The 24,513-nt window shown below is 34.1% G+C and overlaps 1 protein-coding gene across 1 annotated transcript; it reads right to left on the reverse strand.

The window, feature by feature from the left end:
* Positions 1–501: 501 nt before the first annotated feature.
* Ankrd7 (ankyrin repeat domain 7) lies at positions 502–14,711 on the reverse strand. Its single transcript, XM_047562112.1, is given in 7 exon segments — positions 502–539; positions 6,005–6,050; positions 6,052–6,142; positions 6,657–6,763; positions 7,740–7,913; positions 8,060–8,174; positions 14,509–14,711. Coding segments are annotated over 7 exon segments (774 nt in total).
* Between the last annotated feature and the right edge of the window lie 9,802 nt (positions 14,712–24,513).

Below are 24,513 nucleotides of genomic sequence, written 5' to 3' on the forward strand. Positions count from 1 at the left end.
AAGTTTTGATTGGAAGACCCAAAGAAACCCTCCTTTCCGTCAGGCTCAGTTAAAAAAATTGCTTTTTATTTGAAATCATCCCCAACCCTTCCTAACCTTCTCTAGGTAGTTTATCAGTTCTTTCTTTTCTACTATTGGCAGAGGTATAATTCACTTACATATTTGAAAAACTGGAGTAGACTAACCATTTGCAAACTCATTGAGGACAGAAAATATTGATCTTTTTCATCCTGGCTTCCCAGCATATGATAAGAAATCCAAAACAGGGTTCCCAGTCTCTGTACTATGGCACTTTGGGCCAGACAATTACTCATCATGGGGGGTTGTCCTGTATGTTATAAGATATTTTGCAATATTTCTCCTCAGTCTTGACAAACAAAAATCTCTCCAAACATTGCCAAATGTATCCTGGTGGAGGGAGAGGCAAACTGCTCCCAAGAAGACACACAGACAGAAACCATAGCGTAAATTAAATATTTATTGCCTTGATGTCAGGAACTGTCAGGTGGTTTCCTCCACTTTACTTCTTCCAATATCACCTAGGATTAGAAGAAATTCAAGAAATACATTTATATAAATGAATAGTTCGAATACGTTGCAAATATTATTAAAATTTTCAATCTGAGCCATTAAATATGGAGTTTATAAGGATGGCATATTCATCCATTCCTGAGAGAGATGAGGTGGTATATTGGTTAATGGCACAGATTCTAGTATCAGACCAACTAGGTTTAAATCCAAGTATATGGGTTTATATCCAGCTCTCAACTTACTAGCTTAGTAAACTTTAACAAATCATTAACTGTGCCCATCAATGTCCCTGTCTTAAAATGAAGATAAAAATATTATCTACCTTGTCAAGACTGTGTGAAGTTAGGCTTTGTAAAGCTCTTGGAACAGTGTCTGACATTTCAATTGTTATTATGCACTTAACAGACTGAATACCTACTATACAGCAGAGATTTTAAACAGAATGAGTCAAAAACTATTACCCTAGGTAAATGTATGATTACACAAATGGTATGCCTCTACTTCATGTACAGAGAAACAAGATGTATCCCATTTGTTTACAATAAAAATAAATTTTTTAAAAAAGTGGCAAGAAACAAAAAGTTCAAACTATCAGAGTGTGAATTCTAAAAAGTAAAGAGGAGAGGAATTGAAAGCAATGCAATTAAGTTACAGAAGGATAAAGCAGCAGAGGTCCCATATGGAGAGAGGAATCTCTCTCAGGTAACAGCTAAAGGCAGTGTCTTCCAGGGAACAGTCCTGAAGCCAGGCCATGTTTAGTGAATTTAAGGTATAGCAATGAGCACAGTGAAAACTGCACACAATGTGTTGTGTTTTTAAGAGAAAAATGCAAAATCGTAAATTCTCTTCAAGGGGGAAAGAAAACTAAGCAAATGGCTACAAAAACACACCAAAAAGTTTAATACATGTTTGTTTGAGTGGTAAGACTATGGGTGATGCATTTTTTTCTTTCATACCAAATTTTCTAAATATGTATTACTATAGTATTTCTAAAAATTGTAAATAAAAATGAATTTCCATTACACAGCATTGCATGTAATTTTTCATCTGTAGCTGACATGTTAGCATTTTTATTTTACTTCAATATTTTAATACATGCTTAACACAGCTTACTCTTACAATTGTTCAAATCAACATTTTGATTACAGATTCTTCTCTACCTATATCCTGAATATGAATTGAATCTTTTCAACTGATGGTTCACAATATAGATGTTAGTCTCTAGAAATGTCTTCATGCCCAGGAAGGTTAAAGAAATTGTTTTCCATTTAACAAACTTCTCTTCAAACGAGTTGCTATGACAGTTCTTTTAACTACTCTTACAAAACAGATCTTTCTAATTTAAGGAAGAAATAAAGAATTTATGAAAATGAAATTACACATCCAGAAAGCAAATGATACTGATAATGTCTTCATTTATGTCCAAATATTTTCACTCCTAACTATATTTCTTAACTCCTACACCTCCACTATAACACAATTATAATTTAGCACTAATACTTCTATATTTTTGTCATTTTGATTAAGTTGCCCCCTTTCAATCTGACAAAAATACAAATTCACCACCTTTTGCAAGGGTTATGGGGAATGTTCTTAACCCAATATTTCTATTATGCTTTAAAATATGTAAAGTTTAACCATTTACTGAAAACTGGAAATATATATTGCTAAGGAAAAATTATTGGGGTTAGTTTTAACTGTTCACCCTCAGAAGACACTAAAACATAGGCATGTTCTTTCTGTAGTTTCCATTGCTTTTGTTCACTTAGGAAATGAAGTGTGTATCACAGAAACTCTTCTTATACATGTGTGAATTTTTTTTAAATATGTATAGGAAAAGAAAAATTAAAAGTGTATGCCAAGAGGAATTCAGAAAAATTTTGAATTTACTTCGGTTTACTCATCTGGAGTCAATAGGGCTAACTGTTGTGAGCATCATCACTATAGATCGGAGGAAACAGTGAGTGTGAATAATTGTGACATTTGTATGATATACTGCCACCATGCTCCTTCCATGACTTTATTTTCATGCTGTGGGTAAAGAGGAAGGTAGGACTATGTTTGCTGGGAATACAGAAAATAGTTGGAAGAATTGTTCTTTAATTGAACAAAAAATGTCAGCATATGCCATATTAAAAAAAAAAAAAAACACTATGTTTTACAAACCTAAATAGCTATGGGTATTTTTTGAAAATGAACACCAAAAATTATTTTAATAGATGCAGGTAAACTGAATTCTTCACAGTGTTACTTGCTTATTAGTTGGTTGGTTGGTGGTCTTGGGATTGAACCCAGGAATGCTTTCCCACTGAGCTACATCCACAGCTCTTCTTATTTTTTGAGACAAGGACTCACTAACAGGAGTCTCACTAAGTTGCTGAGGCTGGCATCAAATTTGCAATCTTTATGCCTTAAGCTCCCAAGTTTAGATGACAGGTGTATTCTACCATACCTAGCATGAATAATGTTACTTAACTGTAAATTTTACATAATGATTTGGTAAATGTTATGTTAAATATTATCAAGTATATTTATCTGAATTGTCCTATGCAAAATTTGAGGGGTTTTTTTATAACTCATCAAAAGACTATGGATTTAAAAATCTTAATCACCTACATCTTTATATTTCACTTTTAGTCAATACAGTGTTAGAATACTTTTAATCACAAATATTCTTAAGAGCAATTTCAAAATAGAGGAAAGTTTAAATTTTAAATTTAAATATTAAGAAAGCTATTTCCCTTCCTAAAAATAAAAGGTAACAAGAAAAATTACTTGTTCAGTTACTGGCTTACCTTCCTTCAGCTCTCCTGAACCACAAGTAGTACCCAAAGTTGCATCTTCGGAGTAATTGTTCAACTTTCTTCTACTTTTCATAATTAGCAATTAATTGATGATATCTGGTCACAAAAACATGCATGAATTCCAGCATTCATAAATTTCAATTCAATTCATTATCAAGTCAAAATGTTCCCTAGTATATCACATACTCCCTCAAGCTTCCTTTCAAACCTACTCTATTGACAGACATCGTTTTTTTTCTCTGGCATTTCTTCTGATCCTGCTTATCATGAATATGATTTTTAAAAGCCACTAACAAAGTAGAACAAAAATTATTTCATTTTGTACTTGATGTATTCATTTGCTAGGGCTGCCACAACAAAACACCAATCTGTGTGGATGGTTCAAACAGGAATTTATTTTTTCACAGTTCTGTAGCCTAGACATTCAGAATTAAGGTGCTGGTGGTGCTGTTTCCCCTGAGGGTCATAAGGGAATGACCTGTTCCGGGCCTTTCCTAACTTTGTAGATGCCTGTCATCTTGCTGCCTCCTCACATAAGTTGTCCCTCTGTGCACAAGCACCCCTGGAATTTTTCTGTATGTCCTTGATCCCCTCTTCTTAAGGCACAAATCAGATTGGATTAGGACCCACTATACTAGCCTTATTTTAAGGACAGTTCTTCAAAAGCCCTGTGTCCAAAAAAAGTCACATCCTGAGATACTAGGGTCAGGCATTCAAAGTATGAATTTTGAGGATATGAAATTCAGCAGATTGTTAACAAAATGAGGACTTGGGTTTAACAAATTAACAAAGTGAAGACAACTAACTTGGTCAGGGAATAAACATATCCAGTAAAGAATACTTTTCCTCCTCTCCCCAGAAGTTTCCATTCTAGTCATTCAATAATAGGTTTATGGTTTCAGAATTTCAGAGACAGGAAAGAGGAGCTATAGGAGTTCAAGTTAACTTTAAAATAAATATTATTCCTGCATCTGAGACAGTTTCATTCAGTTTTTAAAACTACATAAGAAATACTGTCTAGGCTTCCACTCTTACTAAGCCATAGAACCTATGTACCAGGGAAGAGAGCTAACAAATGACATTAAAAAGCAGAAACCATGTGTTTTAAGTATGCTAGATAGGCAACAGCTACTCAAGCAATAAAAATCACAACCATGGAAAACTTACTTAAAAGGGGAAAAACAGAAAAAAGGACAGGAGGAATTAGATTATAACTTGGAAGAGTCATTTGCAATTTTTATTAAATGCTGAGGGTTCCCACATCTTAAAAGTAATTGCTTAGTCATTAGAAGTTACCTCTCTTCATTTTCACTTCTCTGAATTTAAAAAATAATATAATTATCAGAACTCGAACACTGAAAAATGAAAACCATTTTGAGAGAATAAAAATTCCCTAGTACACATGCTTCTATTTATTCTTAAATTGATGAAGGAACAACTTACAAAAAGACATCTGAAGGAAATGAAAAATTTGCAACTTCCATATAAATACCCAATAATGGCTTCATAAGACTTGTAGATGTAAATAAAGTATTTCAAGTATGCAAGTACTATTTTTGACCAATAAATACATTACTAAACAGATATATGTCTCCCAGTTTCACATATTCGAACATTTTTAAGTGTTGGGGAAATTTCCATATTTAAAAGGATCTGTTGGAAATCTCTTTTACAAAGTGAAAAACCCTTTTATAATATGGATATTCACCAATAATTTATATTTTTATGTCATTTAAATGTGTGTGTGTGTGTGTGTGTGTGTGTGTGTGTATAAAAACAAGGTAAAACAAGATAATCATGTCCAGAACTACAAAGAAAAAAACTATATTCAATTTTGGTTCATATAGTTAATAAAATATGAATTTCTTGGTGTCTCAAGTTTAATTAATTAAGACTTTAAACCTTTGAATATGCATATTATTTCTGCCCCCTTTCCACATACACTTTTTATATGGAACTAATGATTAAAAGATATTTCTAAAATGTAAATAAGGTAAGTGAAAGAATAGAGGAATAAACTAGAAAAAATAAACTAGGAAAAAAGCCCATCCATAATTTAACATTGTCTTTCAAATAAAACTATTAAGAAAATATTTTGTACATTTTTTAACTTCATTAAATTCTGTACATTATATCTTATTTTCTCATTGACTTAAGAATCAGAAATTTTTCTGATTCTTAAATCATGTTAATATATGAAAATGTTTTGTCCTCTGGATATAATGAGAAAATACTTAAGAATTCTGAAAATTTATTAAATTGAAGTTAATAAAGTATCAATAATATTCAAAACATATTTAAAATCTTTACATTTCTAAGGTATAAAAACAATGAAAATACATTGTGTGAACTAATCATCTTTTGTCCAACTCATTTACCCATATGTTTTATCAATAACTTATGTTACTGGTGTGAGAATCCTTGTCCTAGAATACTTCCAATTCCCATGCCACTGGGAGTTCAATTTGGTGACTCAACTCACCTGACTGTCTTATATGAACTGGGCCCTACAAATGTAGAAAATCAAATATCTCTGGATTCAGGGGTCAGAGTTTACATGTGGTTACCCTTGCTGCTGAGCCTATTCCAGCTTTGTTCTTTGGGGTTCATTCTTTGTTCCTTAAGATCAAATACCACATAATTGTTAAAAGACATAAAGTACCACTTACATAGTAAAACCATTAAAAGAAGCATACTCCTCAGCTGTGAATCCATAAATATCTTGGCAAGATAGGTCAACATCTTGCTGAAGAAGAAGACTTACTATAGTTGTTGGTTCATCACAGAGAGCAATCATAAGAGCTGTTCTAGAGTAAGAGATGTACAAATTTAGTCTTCTTAGATTACCATTCCCATCCAGAATCTCCATTAGGAAAATTTAAGACAACAGTGTAAAAAGTAGGGCAGGTCTGTCAATAAAGGCTTGTCAATCACAGATAATAATATGGAATCTAAAGATAAGAATTCCTTGGAAATATACAACTCAAAGGTTTTTAGGCTCTGCTCCCTGGAAGGCTAATGTTTTCAAGATGTCTCAAAATTCCACAGAAGGGAGTATCTATGACCCTGGCTCTACTACCCCCTTTAAACTACAACATTTGGTCTTCTATGTAAGAGTCCAATATTACTAATAACAGTAACAACAACAATCTATCAGTCTGATCCAACTGGTGAATTTTACAGATAAAAAAATTGATTCTGAGAATCTAAGTAATTTGCAGAAAATGAAAATCATGTCATAATATGGGTATGTCCATGTGTGTATGATTCTTTTAAGTGGCTACAGTTATATGCAATATTATTTAGCTTTATTAATTATACCTTTGATTCTTATCTGCAGCATTCACATCTGCCCCTTTCTTCAGAAGAAATTTCACCATTTTTTCATTATTTTCAACAATGGCAAGTAGAAGTGGAGTATACCCATCCTGTAAAAGTTATTTCGAAATGATTATTTAGAACATTGTATGACTCACATGACTTTTAGATTTTGTCCAATTTAAAAAATAAGAGTGCTTATAAGAAACTTCTGAATATTCACTTCAAATTTTAAAAATATTTTGATACAGAACAAAATATGATTTCGAAGATCAAGAAAGTAAATTAGAGGGACTGGGGTTGTGGTTCCTTGGAGGAGCACTTGCCTCAAACATGTGAGGCTCTGGGTTTGATCCTCAGCACCACATAAAAATAAATAAAAATAAAAGATATTATAAATTATTTTTTTAAAAAAAGAAAGCACATTAGCATTGGACCAGTTAAAAACTGAATTTCTATTTTAGGCTTACTTTAAATTGTGGGCAAGAACAGCCTAGAGTAATTAAGTGATGACCACCTATCATTTAATTCACATTCTATAATGTCATAATTGGATTTCCTTAGGGCTTCACTTCAACCTCTAAGACTGATATTTATTCGGTGCTATCAGTTAGACAAAATATCAGTGAACTCAATTGCTAAGAGGCTTTTTAAAAAAAATATCCATCAGTTAATCAAAATAGCTCAACAGGTGAATTAGATTGCTTTTAGTATAGTGACTCTTATTATTCATGAGTATATGAATAAAATAGAAAAAATGGAGTAGCAGATTTTTATCAATACTCATTTATATGGTAATCAAATGGTTCTCATTTGACATGGACCTTCGAACAATTATGGTTAAATATGATATTACTTTTTGGTCAGGGTTTCAGTCTGCAATTAAATGGAGAAAGACTTTTTAAAAAAGAAAAATGTTATCAGTTTTTGATACTCCCCTTCTCCCCAATTTTCAGTTTGAAAAATTCATTCTCTATATACTGCATTCTCTATATACAGGCATTACTGTTATATGAATTATCTGAAATGAAAGTTCTCTTTAGTTGCTTTCTGAAATACAAGATTTTTTCTTTAATAGAAAACTACCTTATTTTTAGCTTCAAGATTCGCTTTGTGTTCAAGTAGTTTTCTGACTAATGAGACACTCTGACCACACACGGCATAATGCAGAGCAGTATTATAATGAAAATCCACCAGATTTGGGTCTGCACCATGGTTTAGAAGAATAGTAGCACAGTTCTCCTTTTGAAACTGTACTGCCTGTCAATGCAACAAGAATAGATGAATTAAGGATATGATATATTAAATTAATGTTTAATACTATGTTTTACAGCATGAAAATGGATAATAGTTAATTGGAAGAACTCAAGTATATCACAACTGAAAAGGAAAAAATTAGTACATACCTTAATCAGTGTATATTTGTTTTCACCATCCTGGACATTTATTTTGCATTTTTTCTTCGGTAGGAGAGATCTGACATTTGTATATTCACTAGCACAGGCCAGATGCAAAGGTGTTCTACATCAATATAATGAAACATGAAGTTAAATATACATCTCATGGGTAAAGTTAATTATTATACTCCCCCAAAAGCTAAATTTATGTTGGAGTATTTGCTTCATGTGCGTATTTACATTTATACAAAATTTACATTAATTATAATTGCTTTTTACTGAATTTAAAATACAGTGCAAATGCCTTGAACAGCAAACATCTAATGTTTCACTTGCAGTTAAACTTAATCCTAATGCATTTAGAATATTATATAGCCTGTGTCCCAAACAAGAGAACTTATATGTCATTTTTTTTTGCTTTACTTTAGTTTCTCAGAATCACTTCATAGGTGTTCAAACTGACCTGTTATTGACACAAAGGAACAGCAAAAATGAGACTCTCAAGGATTTAAAAATAAGATAATTTTCAAAAAGCTAAACTAACAAAACCCGGTATACCTGACTTACCATCTATGTGAGTAAACTAAAAATGTGTAAAAAATAACTTTCAACAATTTTGGAATGCTATATTCTAGTCCGGTATACTTCAATATAGTTACAAAGAAAAGATAACAATATCACTAAAATATAAAAAGTCAAATTCTAATCTATTATTCTCTAGATGAAAAAAAAACTATATAGGAAAAATATAAGTCAGTTTGAATAATAGAATGGAACCAGAATTATTCACACTCAATTAACATCTTTCATGGAAAAGACAATCTGAATTTAAGGAACACAAACTTCCCAGTCATAAGAAGGGAATACTTTGTTGTAAAACAAAAATGGTTTGTCAGACATCATGTCTAGATTAAATATTTCTTAAAAATACCTACCTTATTTTGCTGTGATTTCATTCTTACTAAGCAAATATCTGGGGACTAATTTGGTTTCTCAACAATCCAATATAAGAAAGCGCCAATTGATATTGTTGTTGTTGTTGTTAAGATTTATAATTTGGCTGAAGGATGAACTTCCATAAGAAATTGCAAACTTTTGGAGTCCTTGACCGAATATACAGGGCTAAATAACTTTGATCATACCTAAGACATGTCCTTGAAATAGCATAAAAACGTTTTCATCTTTCTTCTTCATTGGCTATTACATATATCTTAAGAATTGAGTCCCAAGGAATTTTGGGATTTCTATTAATCATTAAGCCTACTTCTATATAAACTCAGCTTTTTCATTTATCAAACACAACAACAGTAACATCAACAACAACAAAATACTGCTACACTGCCATCTCTAAAGAGAATGCAAAGGATATTTGGCTAATCCCCAATATGTCTTTTAAAAGTGGATGCTGCACCCCTGGAGGATAATTTCACTTTTCCAGTTGAAGTCTAAAACCCACTTTGACAATTAAACCCTGGATTTGCTCCAACAGACTTAGGAAATCAGCTACAAATTCAATCAAATAAAATAACCATGAAGGATTCAGCTTTCTAAGAAAGTATTGAGCAATGTATTCTGTGGTGTTTTAACACAAAATCTGGAAACAAGAATTAATCTATTTTGAGCAAATATAAAACACTATAATGTTTGTAATATCATTAAAATCTCCAGGACAGTCTTGTAAAGAGTTTTTACTTAGAATATATGGCATGTTTTTAAAGGAGTCATCCTGGTTTAAAGAACAAAATGTTTTAATAATATACAGATTTCACATTTGCATTCAATTTCATTTAAATTTTTAGATTTAACTATCCTTAAATTTCAGAGTGCACAATGGGGTATACAGGAAATAATGTCCTTGTTGTGGCTTCTTTTCCAACGGTTTACATATATAATGCATATGTATATACTTTGAGGCCTAGCTGAATGTTTTCCACCTAATATCAAAACAAAAAATATTCATTTTTTAAAACAGCTGAATGCAGAAGACATATTCATAGATATGAGAAATACTTTTAAAATCAATATTATTGCATTTGCTAAAAATCCTCAACTTCTATCAATATATAAGAGACCCAGGATAAGACTTTAGTTTATATTGTTACTTAACTCATAGAATTTATCTAACCAGGAATCTAAATCCCTGTGAAGACCAGTGCTGGTTTCTAAGATTTCCAGCTAGCTGGTGTAATCTTGTTTAATTCAGTCTCTCACTCTCTTATATACTGGTAGAAGAGTTGTCAGCATAGACTGCAATAGGTGCAGAATTTTCAAATCCCAAATATATTAAACACTTCCTATTCATTTTCAAACCTACTGTGCCCATTGTTCTGGAAATAAAAACATAAACTTCTGTCTACAGTACTAAGAGGGAAGTCATAGTAATAAAGGCCTATGTTAAAAAAGAAGAGATGGGTGTGGTGGCACATACCTGTAATCCAGCAACTAGGGCATCTGAGGCAAGAGAATCACAAATTCAAGGTCAGCCTCAGCAACTTAGCAAGACCCTAAGCAACTTATAGTGAGACTGTCTCAAAATAAAAAATAAAAAGAGCTGAAGATCTGAGGATGTAATTCAGTTGTAAAGTGTCCCTGGGTTCAATCCACAGTGAAGAAGAAAGAAGAAAGTAGGAGGAAGAAGAGGAGGAGGAGGAGGAGAAAGATCTCAAATAATAACCTAACTTTACACTTAAAAAAAAAAAAAAGTTAAAAAATGAAGAACAAAATAAGCCCAAAGTTACCAAAAGGAAAAAATAACAGTTTATAGCAGAAATAAATAAGCAGGAAACTTATTGAAAAAAAAAAAATCAGTGAAGCCAATGGTCTTTCATTAACAAAGTCAACAAACTCCTAGACCTAAAAAAAAAAAAGATAATAAAATCAGAAATGTAAGAAGAACTATTACGACTACAACTGATATGACAAATACTACAACTGATATAACAAATACAAATGACCATGAGATACTACTATGAACAATCATACCACAAAGGGATAACCTAAAAAAAAAAAAAAAGAATAAATTTCTAACAACATTCAGCCTATCAAGACCAATCATTAAGTAGTTAAAATTCTGTGAAAAGAGAGCCTACAGAGTGGGAGAAAACCTTTTCCACACACACTTCAGACAGAGCACTCATCTCCAAAGTGTATAAAGAACTTAAAAAACTTTACATCTAAAATGCAAAGAACCTAGTCAATAAATGAGCTAAGGAAATGGCAGACATTTTACAGAAGAAGATATACAGGTGATCAACAAATATATGAAAAAGTGCTCATCATCCCTAGTAATTAGAGAAATGCAAATTAAAACCGCCCTAAGATTTCATCTAACTCCAATTAGAATGGCTATTATCAAGAACTCAAGCAATAAGTGTTGACATGGATGTGGGGAAAAAGGGACACTCATACATTGCTGGTGGAGTTGCAGCCACCATGCAAAGCAGTATGGAGATCCCTCAGAAAGATTGGAATGGACTCACCATTTGACCTAGCTATCCCACTCCTCAGTTTATACCCAAAGGACTTAAAATCAACATACTATAGTGATGCAGCCACATCGATGTTCATAGCAGCTCAATTCACAATAGCTAGATTGTGGAACCAACCTAGATGCCCTTCAATTGACGAATGGATAAACTGTAGTATATATACACAATGGAATATTACTCAGTCATAAGGAAGAATAAAATTAAGACATTTGCTGGTAAATGGATGAAGTTGGAAAATACCATGCTAAGTGACATAGGCTAAACCCAAAAAACCAAAGGCTGAATGTTTTCTCTGATAAGTGCATGACAATATTTAACAAGGGGGGGTGATGGGAGGAAGAGAAGAATGAAGGAACTTTGGAAGGTGTAGAGTAAAATGGGGTGGAAGGGGGTGAAGAACAGAAAGAGAGTAGAATGAAACAGACAGTATTACCCTATGTATATGTATGATTACGTGAATGGTGTGAATCTACAATGTGTACAACCATAGAAATGAAAAGTTGTACCCCATTTGTGTATGATGAATCAAAATGCAGTCTGTAAAAATAAAAAATATTTTAGTAAAAAAAATTCTAAACAGACCTATAACTAGTATGGATATTGAATCAGTAATCATAAAACTTCCCAACAAAGAAAAGCCTAAAATCACAGCCCTCATTGGTGAACCATATCAAATATTTAAAAAAGAATTAACATCAATCTTATACTGAAGAGGAAGAAATACTTTCAAATTCATTTTTCAAGGCCAGCGTTATCCTAATTTTACAGCTAGACAAAGAAACTACAAAACTACAACACAGCATCCTTGATGAATATAGATGCTAAAATCCTCAACAAAATACCAGCAAAACAAATCCAGCAATGCATTAAAAGGATTTACACCCAAGATGCAAGGATACTTCAACATACAAAAAAGAAAAAGGAAAAAAAGAAAGATCAATTAATGTGATCAATCACATTAGCAGAATAAAAAAATAAAAATCATGAATTTCTCATTAAAGGCAGAAAGAACTTTTGAGAAAATCCAACATCCTTTTATGATAGCAACAACAAACAAGGAAAAGAGGGAAGTACCTAAATACAATAAAGGTTGTATATATAAAAGCCCAACTTAACAGTATTCAAAGTACTGAAAGAAAAGAAAAAACTGCTCATCAAGAATACTATAATGGCAAAACTCTTCTTCAAAACAAAACAACAGACCCTGAAAGTTTTCCCCAAGATCAGAACTAGGCAAATATGCTACTTTCACATAAGACTGGAAGTCTTAGTCAAAGGAAAGTGTCAAGAAAAGACAGAAAAAGCATCCCATTGAGACGGGGGCAAAGGACAGGTAGCAAGTTATCAAAGAAAAGGAAATGGGTAGATAGCATGTTCTCATCAATCTGTTGCTAACAGCCCTCCCCCTGCCCTGGGAGAAGGATCATACTTTCCAACACAAGCGTCACTCCCTGGACAGATCTCTCACTGCCTGTAGGCATAAGAATGGAAAACTAAAGTCTATAAAGGGGCAGGACACCCCCACTTCCTCAGGCACCTGCTCTGGACCCCCTCCTTTCCGAAGAAATCTCTCTCTCTCTCTCTCTCTCTCTCTCTCTCTCTCTCTCTCTCTCTCTCTCTCTCTCTCTCTCTGTTTCATTTCTTAAATAAAATTTACTTTCTGCTGTTGCCTCAGCATTTCTTGGGTATTTAATCTTCAACACCAGTGCAGCAAAGACCCGATCCTGATTTTCAAGACTCGTATCACCGTCAGAAAGGAAGAAAAACAGGATCTCTTTGCAATTGACATAATTTTATATAGAGAAATGCAGAGTTATCAAAAGGCAAAGAATTTCAGTAAAGTAGGATGAATTTGCTCTAGAGATCTGCTGTACAACACTGCATTATGATCAAAATAATATATTGCACACTTAAAAATCTGTTAGGAGGATAGATCAAATATTAAGTGTTCTTACCAAATAAATTCTGCTGCCCATCACAAAATTTGTAGATGGGTAATGATTACATTTTTATTGATCAAGTAGTTGAACTTCCTGTTTTGAAGCTCCCATTGCAGTCTGAGGTACAAGACAGATGCTATAAATTACTGTTTTTAGAGCTAAGCTTGGATATACATCTAAGTCTCTCTACTTGTCAAACCAAGCTCAATGGCAGCTCCGAGTCTGGAAATTCTGGAAGTTTCTTGAAAAATTGTAACTAAAATAAGGTCAATGGTGTAACTGAGAGTATTTAGTTAAATGTATTGTGTCAAGGACACTTTAAGCTATTATAACCTCTGTGGCAAGTTCCAAGGAAATGAATATGGATAACTTTGTCAATCTTATTCACCATTTTTATCCCAGAATTTAACACACTGCCTTGTTATTTTTACATAGTGGTTACATATATTTACCCTATATATTTGTCGAGTAAATTAACCCAAAACTAAGCAAATTAATGCTAAGGAATGTGCAACACAGAAAAAGCAAAAATCATCCTCTGTCCAATAAGTTTGAAAACAAGTTTCTTTTTAATGTACGCCAATTGTTGATGTTTCTATGTCTTGAAAATCTTAAAAAATACTGTTGTAGGTAGTTGCCTTTTCATTTTTCATAGTCTTTCATTAGTAAATGGAAGCGAATTTTATTCGATGAGTGAATGTTATATGGCGAGGGACAACCTATACCAGAGAGCAAAAACAACAAAACGGGACAAGGACAGAGTGAGTGCACCGAGGACGTTAATGCGGAGGAAGTTGTGGAGGAAATCAGGGAGGGCAGAAAGACTTTCAAACATGCAGGTAAGCACTCGCAAAAAATTAAATAAGAATCACGGCCTCTGCCCAAGATCACTTCTCCGCCCAGGTAAACTTGGAGTGACAACCAGAGTGAAACAACCCAGGCACGTATCATTTCTGGATGGAGGGCCCGGTACCCCCAGCACCCCCCGCCCCCACTACTGCCCTTCCCCAGGCTCTTCAGCTTTGCCCACCGGTCCACTTTGTCCCGCATGTTCACATCATGTTTCTTGAGCTGAAGGTACACCTTTAATTTCTCCAAATCCCCTTCTGAAGCAGCTTTGTGCAGTTTCTTTAAGTGCCTAGCTCGGGGAGTAAAGTCCTGGCCTTCGGGCAGGCATGAGGGGCGGCTAAAAGATTCATCCTTCCTCCTCCAGAAGCTGAAAAGCTTCCTCATGGACATGATGTCCTTCGTCAGATCAGGATGTCCCTAAGGCTCTTAACAGACCGCCCCTCTGCCGCTCCACCTGCTCCGGGAGCTCCAGCCAGACCCGAAGTGCAAGTGTGTGCAGACCTGGAGCTTCAGGCTGCAGCCTTGCGTTACCTGGTAACGCCCAGCGTGATTATGACCTGGTCCCAGAACCGGGTTTTCACCTCTGACCTTGGCCTTACTACCTGCTCTACCGTCTTCCTATTAGGTCATGAGCCCTTGGAGAAAACCCTGCTGTCTCACAAATAGCCCCTCTTCAAGGCTAGAGCAGATGGCTTGAACTCACAAGACTTACCTTCTTCCTCTTGCCCCCAACCCCCTCCCAGCCTCACAGACTGATTTGTCTTTACCAATAACTATAATCCCCGGATAATCTCAATTTCAAACACACTTTGTGAGCACATTCCAACTCACTTTCTCTAGTTTCAAAACTCCAAATCTTTTGAAAATTGAACTCACTGCATGTAAAATCCATTAATCCTACCCTCTTTCCCTGACCTTCTCCCTGTATCCTCATTTCCCGGCTCAACTAGGTTAAATTCAATGATCAATCATTGAAAGCACTCCTGCGCTTCATAAATTTGTCCCCATTTTTTCTGCCTTGGACTCTGAATGTGACTAAGGGAAGGAACACAGGCATGCTATCATCTTTCTTTTTCATAAAAATCATTTCAAGAGGTCTTTTCTTCCTGGCAGTTCTTAGATATTTCCCTGGTCCACCCACACTCCCAAACTCCCCTTCTGGACCACTGCATACCTTCTCTCTATTTAAACCTCCTCAGTTAATCACCTTGCTGCCTGAGACAGAGAAAGAAGAAGAGAAATTCTACAGGCTTCTAAGACATCTACCCATGGGTCACGCCAACACCTGAAACCTTCACCTCAATTTCTCTCCTTTATACAATTCCTTGGTAAAATTAGCTATAATCTTAAATCTCTGTCTACAATATGAAAATATAAAAGTATATGTCAAATATATATATGAATATTTATGTAAATATATATGATTTTGTGTATGAGTGGATTTGAATTTAATAATAGTATTAGGAGTAAGATTAGGATTAAGGCTAGGGTTAAGGTTAGGGTTAATAGAGGGCATATATATCAATATATAAATAAAAATATGAGAAGATATGTGATATTATATAGGAAATTCTATATCTATTTATATATAAATAGATATGATTTTATATACATACAAGTTTAGGGTTATGGGTATGGTTACAATTTTAGCATAGGGTATGAGTATTAATAAATATGTATATATGAATATATATATGAATATATAAATATATATTTCAAATATACATGCTCATTGATATAAGTATATATGGTTTTATGTATCAGTAGGTTTATGTATATTGTTAGGGGTACTGTTTGTATTTGGGTTAGGACTAGGTTTAGTGGTAAGGTTAGAGTTAGAGTTAGGGTTAGAAAATGATCATATGTATCCATATATCTAATATAAATGTGAATATACATAAATATATCTATGAACATATATAAATATATAGGTTTTCACAAATGGATATGTTTAGTGTTAGATGTATGCTTACATTTTGGTTTAAAAACAGGGCATGAATACATGCATGAATATATATAATAGATATGTGAATATGTAAAAGTACATGTCAAAATATATATAAATTTTTATATGAATATATATGATTTTATGTATAAGTAGGTTGTGTTTACTGGTAGTGTTAGGGGTAGGACTAGGTTTCAGGGTACAGTTAGGGGTAGGGCTAGAAATAGCACATATATCTCAATATACATGAATAAAAATATGGAGATATATGTGAAAATATAGAGGAAAACCTGTATAAATATGTACAGTTTCATAAGTTGATAAGTTTAGGATTAGGTGTATGCTTACATTTTGTTTAAAGAAGAGGGCATGAATTCATACATGAATATATATTAATATATATGAAGATATATGTGAATATGTTATAATGCATGTCAAAATATATGTGAATATTTATGGAAATATACCTGATTTTATATGTAAATAAGTGGTATTTAGTGGTAGTGTTAAGGGTAGGAATAGGTTTAGGAATAGGATTAGGGAAAGAACATGTATATCAATATATATGAATAAAAATAAGAAAATATGTGTGAAATTATATCAGAAAACATATAAATATATATGGTTTTACAAATGGATAGGTTTAGGGTTAGTTGTATTTTTGTATTTTGCTTTAAAAATACAGCATAAATTCATACATGAATATATATTAACATGTGAATATGTAAGTGAACATATAACAGTACATGTCAAAACATAGGTGAATATATAAACATGATTTTATGTATAAGTAGATTTGCATATAGTGTTAAGTGTAGGAATCAGATTAGGGGTAGGTTTGGGGTTTGGGTTAGGGAAAGTATATATATATATATACATAAAACAATATATATGATTAAAAAATGAATATACAAGTGAAATTGTATAGGAAAACTCTTATAAATATATATGCTTTACAGATGTACAAGATTAGAGTTAGAGTATGGTTACAGATTTGTATTAACATAGGGTATGGATGTATTAATAAACATATCTGTGTATTTATGAATATATATGTATGTGAATATATAAGTATGTTTCAAATACATATGAATATTGAACTTGTATATATGTAAAACCAGATGTATTTGTATAGGTTCTTCTATATAATTCCACATATATGTTCATATTTTTATTTATATATATTCATATATATTCTTCCCTAACCTTAAATGTCACATTTCCCCTAAACCTTGTCCTACACCTAACACTACCTCTAAATGTAAACCTACTTATGCATAAAATCACAAATATTTATTCATGTGTATTTTGACATGCTCTTTTGTATATTTGCATATATGTTAACTTATTTAACATATATTCACATATGAATTCATGCATTCTTTTTAAACCAAATTATTAGCATACACCTAATCCTGTAAAAATCCATTCGTGAAACCATATATATGTACATAGGTTTTCCTATATAATTGCACATGCATCTTCATATTTTATTCACATATATTGATATATATGTGTTTTCCCTAACCCTAACTCTAAACCTAGTCCTACCCCTAATATGACCCCAAACACAAAACTATTTATATACAAAATCATATTCATATATTCACATATATTTTGACATGTACCTTTATTTATTCACATATATATTCATAAATATACATATACTTTATGTATAAATTCATGCCATATATTTAAACAAAAATGTAAACATTCACTTAACACTAAACCTATCCATTTTTGCTACCATATGTATTTATTTAGGTTTTCCTCATATATATATACATATTTATATTCATATAAATTGATATGTATATTTTTGTCTTAACCCTGACCCTAATGCTACCTATCACTTTGTCCTACCCTTAACAATAGCACTAATCCTAAATTAGAACTAAAATGATATATACTTATATCAAAATTTATATATATTTAAAATATATAATTATAAATTGTCATATATAAATTCACTTATATATTCATACAGACACTTACATACTCATGAATATATGCATACTCTATTTTTTAAAAATATCCATACCTCTAAATCTAAATTTGTACATATGTAAAAAACATACATAGTTTTGTTTTCCTTTGCAATTTTACATATGTATTCATATTTTTATTCATATATATTGATATATGTTTTTTCAGTAAGCCTAATCCTAAACCTACCTCCAAACCTAGTCCTAACTCTAACACTACCACTAAATGCAATCTACTTATACATAAAGTTACATGTATATATTTATATGAATATCAATATATATTTTGACATGTTCTTATATATATTTGCATGCATATTTATTTGTTAACATATATTAATGTTTGTATTCATGCTCCATTTATAAACCACAATGCAACTAAGTCTATTTGAGAAACCATATACATTTATATAGTTTTTCTTTTTTTTTTTTTTTTTTTGGGTGCTGGGGATCAAACCCAGGGCCTTGTGCTTGCAAGGCAAGCACTCTACCGACTCAGCTATCTCTCCAGCCCCTAGTTTTTCATATACATAGATTTTCACATATATATTCATATTTCTATTCATATACATTTATATATATGTTCTTCTCCTGACCCCAACCCTAACACTACCCATCAACCTCATTCTAACCCTAACATTATCACTAAACATAAATATACTAATACAAAAAAACATATATAGGCGATCCAAGATGGTGGACTAGAGGGTGACTGCATCTCCAGTCGCTCCAGAACCCAGGATTCAAGAAGGGAAGGCATTGAGGTACTCGGACTAAAATAGAGCCACAGGTGAGTCTCGCCCACCAGGTAAAGCTCGGCCTGGGCGACAGGCCCAGATAGAGGTGACTTATCGGAGCAGCGGCCCTGCGCACTACGGCGGTGGGCCCCTACCACACCCCCAGCTTCTCCAGCTTCTCGGAGCAGGCCCCCCAGTGAGAGCCTTTCTGATCAGAACCAGCTCCAAGTCCCGGAGCCAGAGGCGTGCTCCGGCCCGCAAGCTTCTTCAGGGACCAGGACAGGGCAGCCAGGGACTTCCCCAAGCCGCCCAGCCCTCTGCGGCAGGAGGCGCCTTTCAAGGCTAGCTTCTCAGAGGAGACCGCCCAGTGAGAGCCTTTCTACACAGAGCCAGCCACAAGTCCCTGAGCCAACGGAGAGCTTCAACCCACAAGCAGCCTCTGGGATCAGAGCAGGGCAGTCAGAGATTTCTCCAGGTGGCCCTGCCCCCTCCGGCTGCAGGCACTTTCCACGGGGCGATCCAAGATGGCGGAATAGATGGTGACTGCATCTCCAGTCACTCCAGAAACCAGGATTCAAGAAGGGGAGGCATTGAGAGACAACGGATAGGGGCATCTTATCAGAGCAGGGCAGGGCAGCTAGAGTCTTCCCCAGGTAAGCTTGCACACTACGGAAGTGGGCTCCTCCCACACGGCCAGCTGTGCAGTGCAGGCCCTAGGTGAGAGCCTTTCCCCACAGAGCCAGCTCCAAGCCCTGGCACCAGTAGGGGACTACGGGTAGCATTTTTCGGAACCACTGCATTATCAATTTCCTCCAAGAATTCAGGCTACTGAAGGCTGGGAGGTGTTACACTGGAAATCAACAGGGACACTATAAGTCAATAGAGGAAATCTGCAATATCTCAGGGTCCCACTGACATCTGACCAATATGAGAAAACAAGGGAAGAAAATGTCCCAAACAAACCTAGATACTACATCAATAAAACCCAATGAGAGCACAGAAGAAGAAATGTCAGAAAGGGAGTTCAGAATGTACATAATTAAAATATCAGTGAAGCTAATGAGGAGATGAAAGAGCAAATGCAGGCATTAAATGATCACACCAATCAACAGTTAAAAGACCAAATACGGGAAGCAAGAGATCATTTCAATAAAGAGAGTACTGAAAAAAGAACAAAGATATCCTTGAAATGAAGGAAACATTAAACCAAGTTAAAAACTCCATAGAAAGCATAACCAATAGGATAGAACACCTGGAAGACAGAACCTCAGACATTGAAGACAAAATATTTAATCTTGAAAACAAAGTTGGTCAAACAGAGAAGATGGTAAGAAATCATGAACAGACTCTACAAGAATTATGGGATATCTTGAAAAGGCCAAATTTAAGAATTATTGGGATTGAGGAAGGCTTAGAGAAACAAACCAAAGGAATGAACAATCTATTCAATGAAATAATATCAGAAAATTTCCCAAATCTGAAGAACAAAATGGAAAACCAAGTATAAAAGGCTTATAGGACTCCAAATATACAAAATTACAACAGGCCCACACCAAGACACATTATTATGAAAATACCTCACATACAAAATAAAGACAGAATTTTAAAGGCCGCGAGAGAAAAGAATCAAATTACATTCAGGGGGAAACCAATAAGAATATCAGCAGATATTTCAATCCAGACCCTAAGCTAGAAGGGCCCGGAACAACATTTACCAAGCCCTGAAAGAAAACGGATGCCAACCAAGAATCTTATAGCCAGCAAAACTTACTTTCAGATTTGACAACGAAATGAGATCCTTCCATGATAAACAAAAGCTAAAGGAATTTACAAAAAGAAAGCCGACATTACAGAACATTCTCAGCAAAATATTCCATGAGGAAGAGATGAAAAACAATGATGCAAATCAGCAACAGGAGGAACTAGCCTAAAAGAATAGCGAAATAAAGGAGAAACCAAATCATGTCAAAAAACAAAAATGAGTCAAATGACTGGGAATACAAATCATATCACAATAATAACCCTGAATGTTAATGGCCTGAACTCATCAATCAAAAGACATAGACTGGCAGATTGGATTAAAAAGAAAAATCCAACAATATGCTGCCTGCAAGAGACTCATCTCATAGAAAGAGGTACCCATAGACTAAAGGTGAAAGGATGGGAAAAAATATACCATGCACATGAACACAGCAAAAAAGCTGGAGTATCCATCCTCATTTCAGATAATGTGGACTTCAAGCCAAAACTAGTCAGAAGGGATAAAGAAGGACATTACATGCTGCTTAAGGGAAGCATAAATCAGCAAGACATAACAATCATAAATATCTATGCCCCGAACATTGGTTCATCCACGTACGTCAAACAAATCCTCAATTCCAGAAATCAAATAGACCACAACACAATAATACTAGGTGATTTTAACACACCTCTCTCACCAATGGATAGATCTTCCAAACAAAAATTGAATAAAGAAACCATAGATCTCGATAACACAATCAACAATTTAGATTTAACCGAATTATATAGAATATACCATCCAAAAAAGAACGAAAACACTTTCTTCTCAGCAGCACATGGATCCTTCTCTAAAATAGACCATATTTTATGCCACAAAGGTACTGTTAGCAAATACAACAAGATAGAGATACTACCTTGTACTCTATCAGATCATAATGGATTGAAATTAGAAATAAATGACAGAATAAAAAACAGAAATTTCTCCAATACCTGGAGATTAAATAATACACTATTATATGATGAATGGATAACAGAAGACATCAGGAGGGAAATAAAAAAATTCTTAGAAGTAAACGAGAACAAAGACACATCATATCAAAATCTCTGGGACACTATGGAAGCAGTACTTAGAGGAAGATTTATTTCATGGGGTGCATCCAAAAAAAGAAGTAGAAATCAACAAATAAATGACTTAACACTACAGCTCAAAGCCCTAGAAAAAGAAGAGCAGACCAATACCAAAAGTAGTAGAAGACAGGAAATAGTTAAAATCAGAGCCAAAATCAATGAAATCGAAACAAAAGAAACAATTGGAAAAATTAACAAAATAAATAGTTGGTTCTTTGAAAAAATAAACAAAATTGATAAACCCTTAGCCACACTAACAAAGAGAAAGAGGGAGAAAACTCAAATTACTAAAATTCGGAATGAACAAGGAAACATCACAACAGACACGAGTGAAATACAAAACATAATTAGAAGCTATTTTGAAAATCTATACTCCAACAAAACAGAAAACCTCGAAGACATCAACAAATTTCTAGAGACATATGAATTACCTAAACTGAACGAGGAGGACATACATAACTTAAATAAATCAATTTCAAGCAATGAAATAGAAGAGGTCATCAAAAGCCTACCAACAAAGAAAAGTCTGGGACCAGATGGGTTCTCAGCCGAGTTCTACAAAATCTTTAAAGAAGAGCTCATTCCAATACTCCTCAAACTATTCCATGAAATAGAAGAGGAGGGAACCCTCCCAAACTCGTTCTATGAAGCCAATATCACCCTGATACCTAAACCAGACAGAGACACATCAAGGAAAGAAAATTTCAGACCAATATCCTTAATGAACATCGACGCAAAAATTCTCAACAAAATTTTAGCAAATCGCATACAAATATATATTAAAAAGATAGTGCACCACGATCAAGTGGGTTTTATCCCAGGGATGCAAGGTTGGTTCAACATTCGGAAATCAATAAATGTCATTCACCATATCAACAGACTTAAAGTTAAGAATCACATGATTATTTCAATAGATGCAGAAAAAGCATTCGATAAAATACAGCATCCCTTCATGCTCAAAACACTAGAAAAAATTGGGGTAGTGGGAACATTCCTTAACATTATAAAGGCCATCTACTCTAAGCCCATGGCCAATATCATTCTAAATGGTGAAAAACTGAAAGCATTCCCTCTAAAAACTGGAACAAGGCAGGGATGCCCTCTTTCACCGCTTCTATTCAACATCGTCCTTGATACTCTAGCCAGAGCAATTAGACAAACCAAAGAAATTAAAGGGATATGAATTGGAAAAGAAGAACTCAAACTATCCCTGTTCGCTGATGACATGATTATATATTTAGAGGAACCAGGAAATTCCACCAGAAAACTTTTAGAACTCATAAGTGAATTCAGTAAAGTAGCAGGTTACAGGATCAATGCTCATAAATCCAATGCATTTTTATACATAATTGATGAATCTTCAGAAAGAGAAATTAGGAAAACTACCCCATTCACAATAGCATCGAAAAAAATAAAATACTTGGGAGTCAATCTCACAAAAGAGGTGAAAGACCTCTACAATGAGAACTACAGAACACTAAAGAAAGAAATTAAAGAAAATCTTAGAGGATGGAAAGATCTCCCATGTTCCTGGATAGGCAGAATTAATATTGTCAAAATGGCCATACTACCTAAAGTGCTATACAGATTCAATGCAATTCCAATTAAAATCCCAATGATGTACCTTGCAGAAATAGAGCAAGCAATTATGAAATTCATCTGGAAGAATAAAAAACCTAGAATAGCTAAAGCAATCCTCAGTAGCAAGAGCGAAGCAGGGGGTATCGCAATACCAGATCTTCAACTCTAATACAAAGCAATAGTAACAAAAGCGGCATGGTATTGGTACCAAAATAGACAGGTAGATCAATGGTACACAATAGAGGACATGGACACAAACCCAAATAAATACAATTTTCTCATACAAGACAAAGGGACCAAAAATATGCAATGGAGAAAAGATAGCCTCTTCAACAAATGGTGTTGGGAAAACTGGAAATCCATATGCAACAGAATGAAATTAAACCCATATCTCTCACCCTACACAAAACTCAACTCAAAATAGATCAAGGACCTCCGAATCAGACAAGAGACCCTGCATCTTACAGAAGAAAAAGTAGGTCCAAACCTTCAACTTGTTGGCTTAGGATCAGACTTCCTTAACAGGACTCCCATAGCACAAGAAATAAAAGCAAGAATCAACAACTGGGATAGATTCAAACTAAAAAACTTTCTATCAGCAAAGGAAACTATCAGCAATGTGAAGAGAGCCTACAGAGTGGGAGAATATCTTTGCCACTCATACTTCAGATAGAGTGCTAATTTCCAGAATCTATAAAGAACTCAAAAAACTCTACACCAAGAATACAAATAATCCAATCAACAAATGGGCTAAGGAAATGAACAGACACTTCACAGAAGAAGATGTACAAGCAATCAACAGATATATGAAAAAATGTTCAAATCTCTAGTAATAAGGGAAATGCAAATCCAAACTACCCTAAGATTTCATCTCACCCCAATTAGAATGGCGATTATCAAGAACACAAGCAACAATAGGTTTGGCGAGGATGTGGGGAGAAAGGTACACTCATACATTGCTGGTGAGGTTGCAAATTAGTGCAGCCACTCTGGAAAGCAGTATGGAGATTCCTCAGAAAGCTTGAAATGGAACCACCATTTGACCCAGCTATCCCACTCCTTGGCCTATA

The sequence above is a fragment of the Sciurus carolinensis genome, chromosome 8 (genome assembly GCF_902686445.1).
Source record: "Sciurus carolinensis chromosome 8, mSciCar1.2, whole genome shotgun sequence".
In the NCBI taxonomy this organism is placed as follows: domain Eukaryota; kingdom Metazoa; phylum Chordata; class Mammalia; order Rodentia; family Sciuridae; genus Sciurus; species Sciurus carolinensis.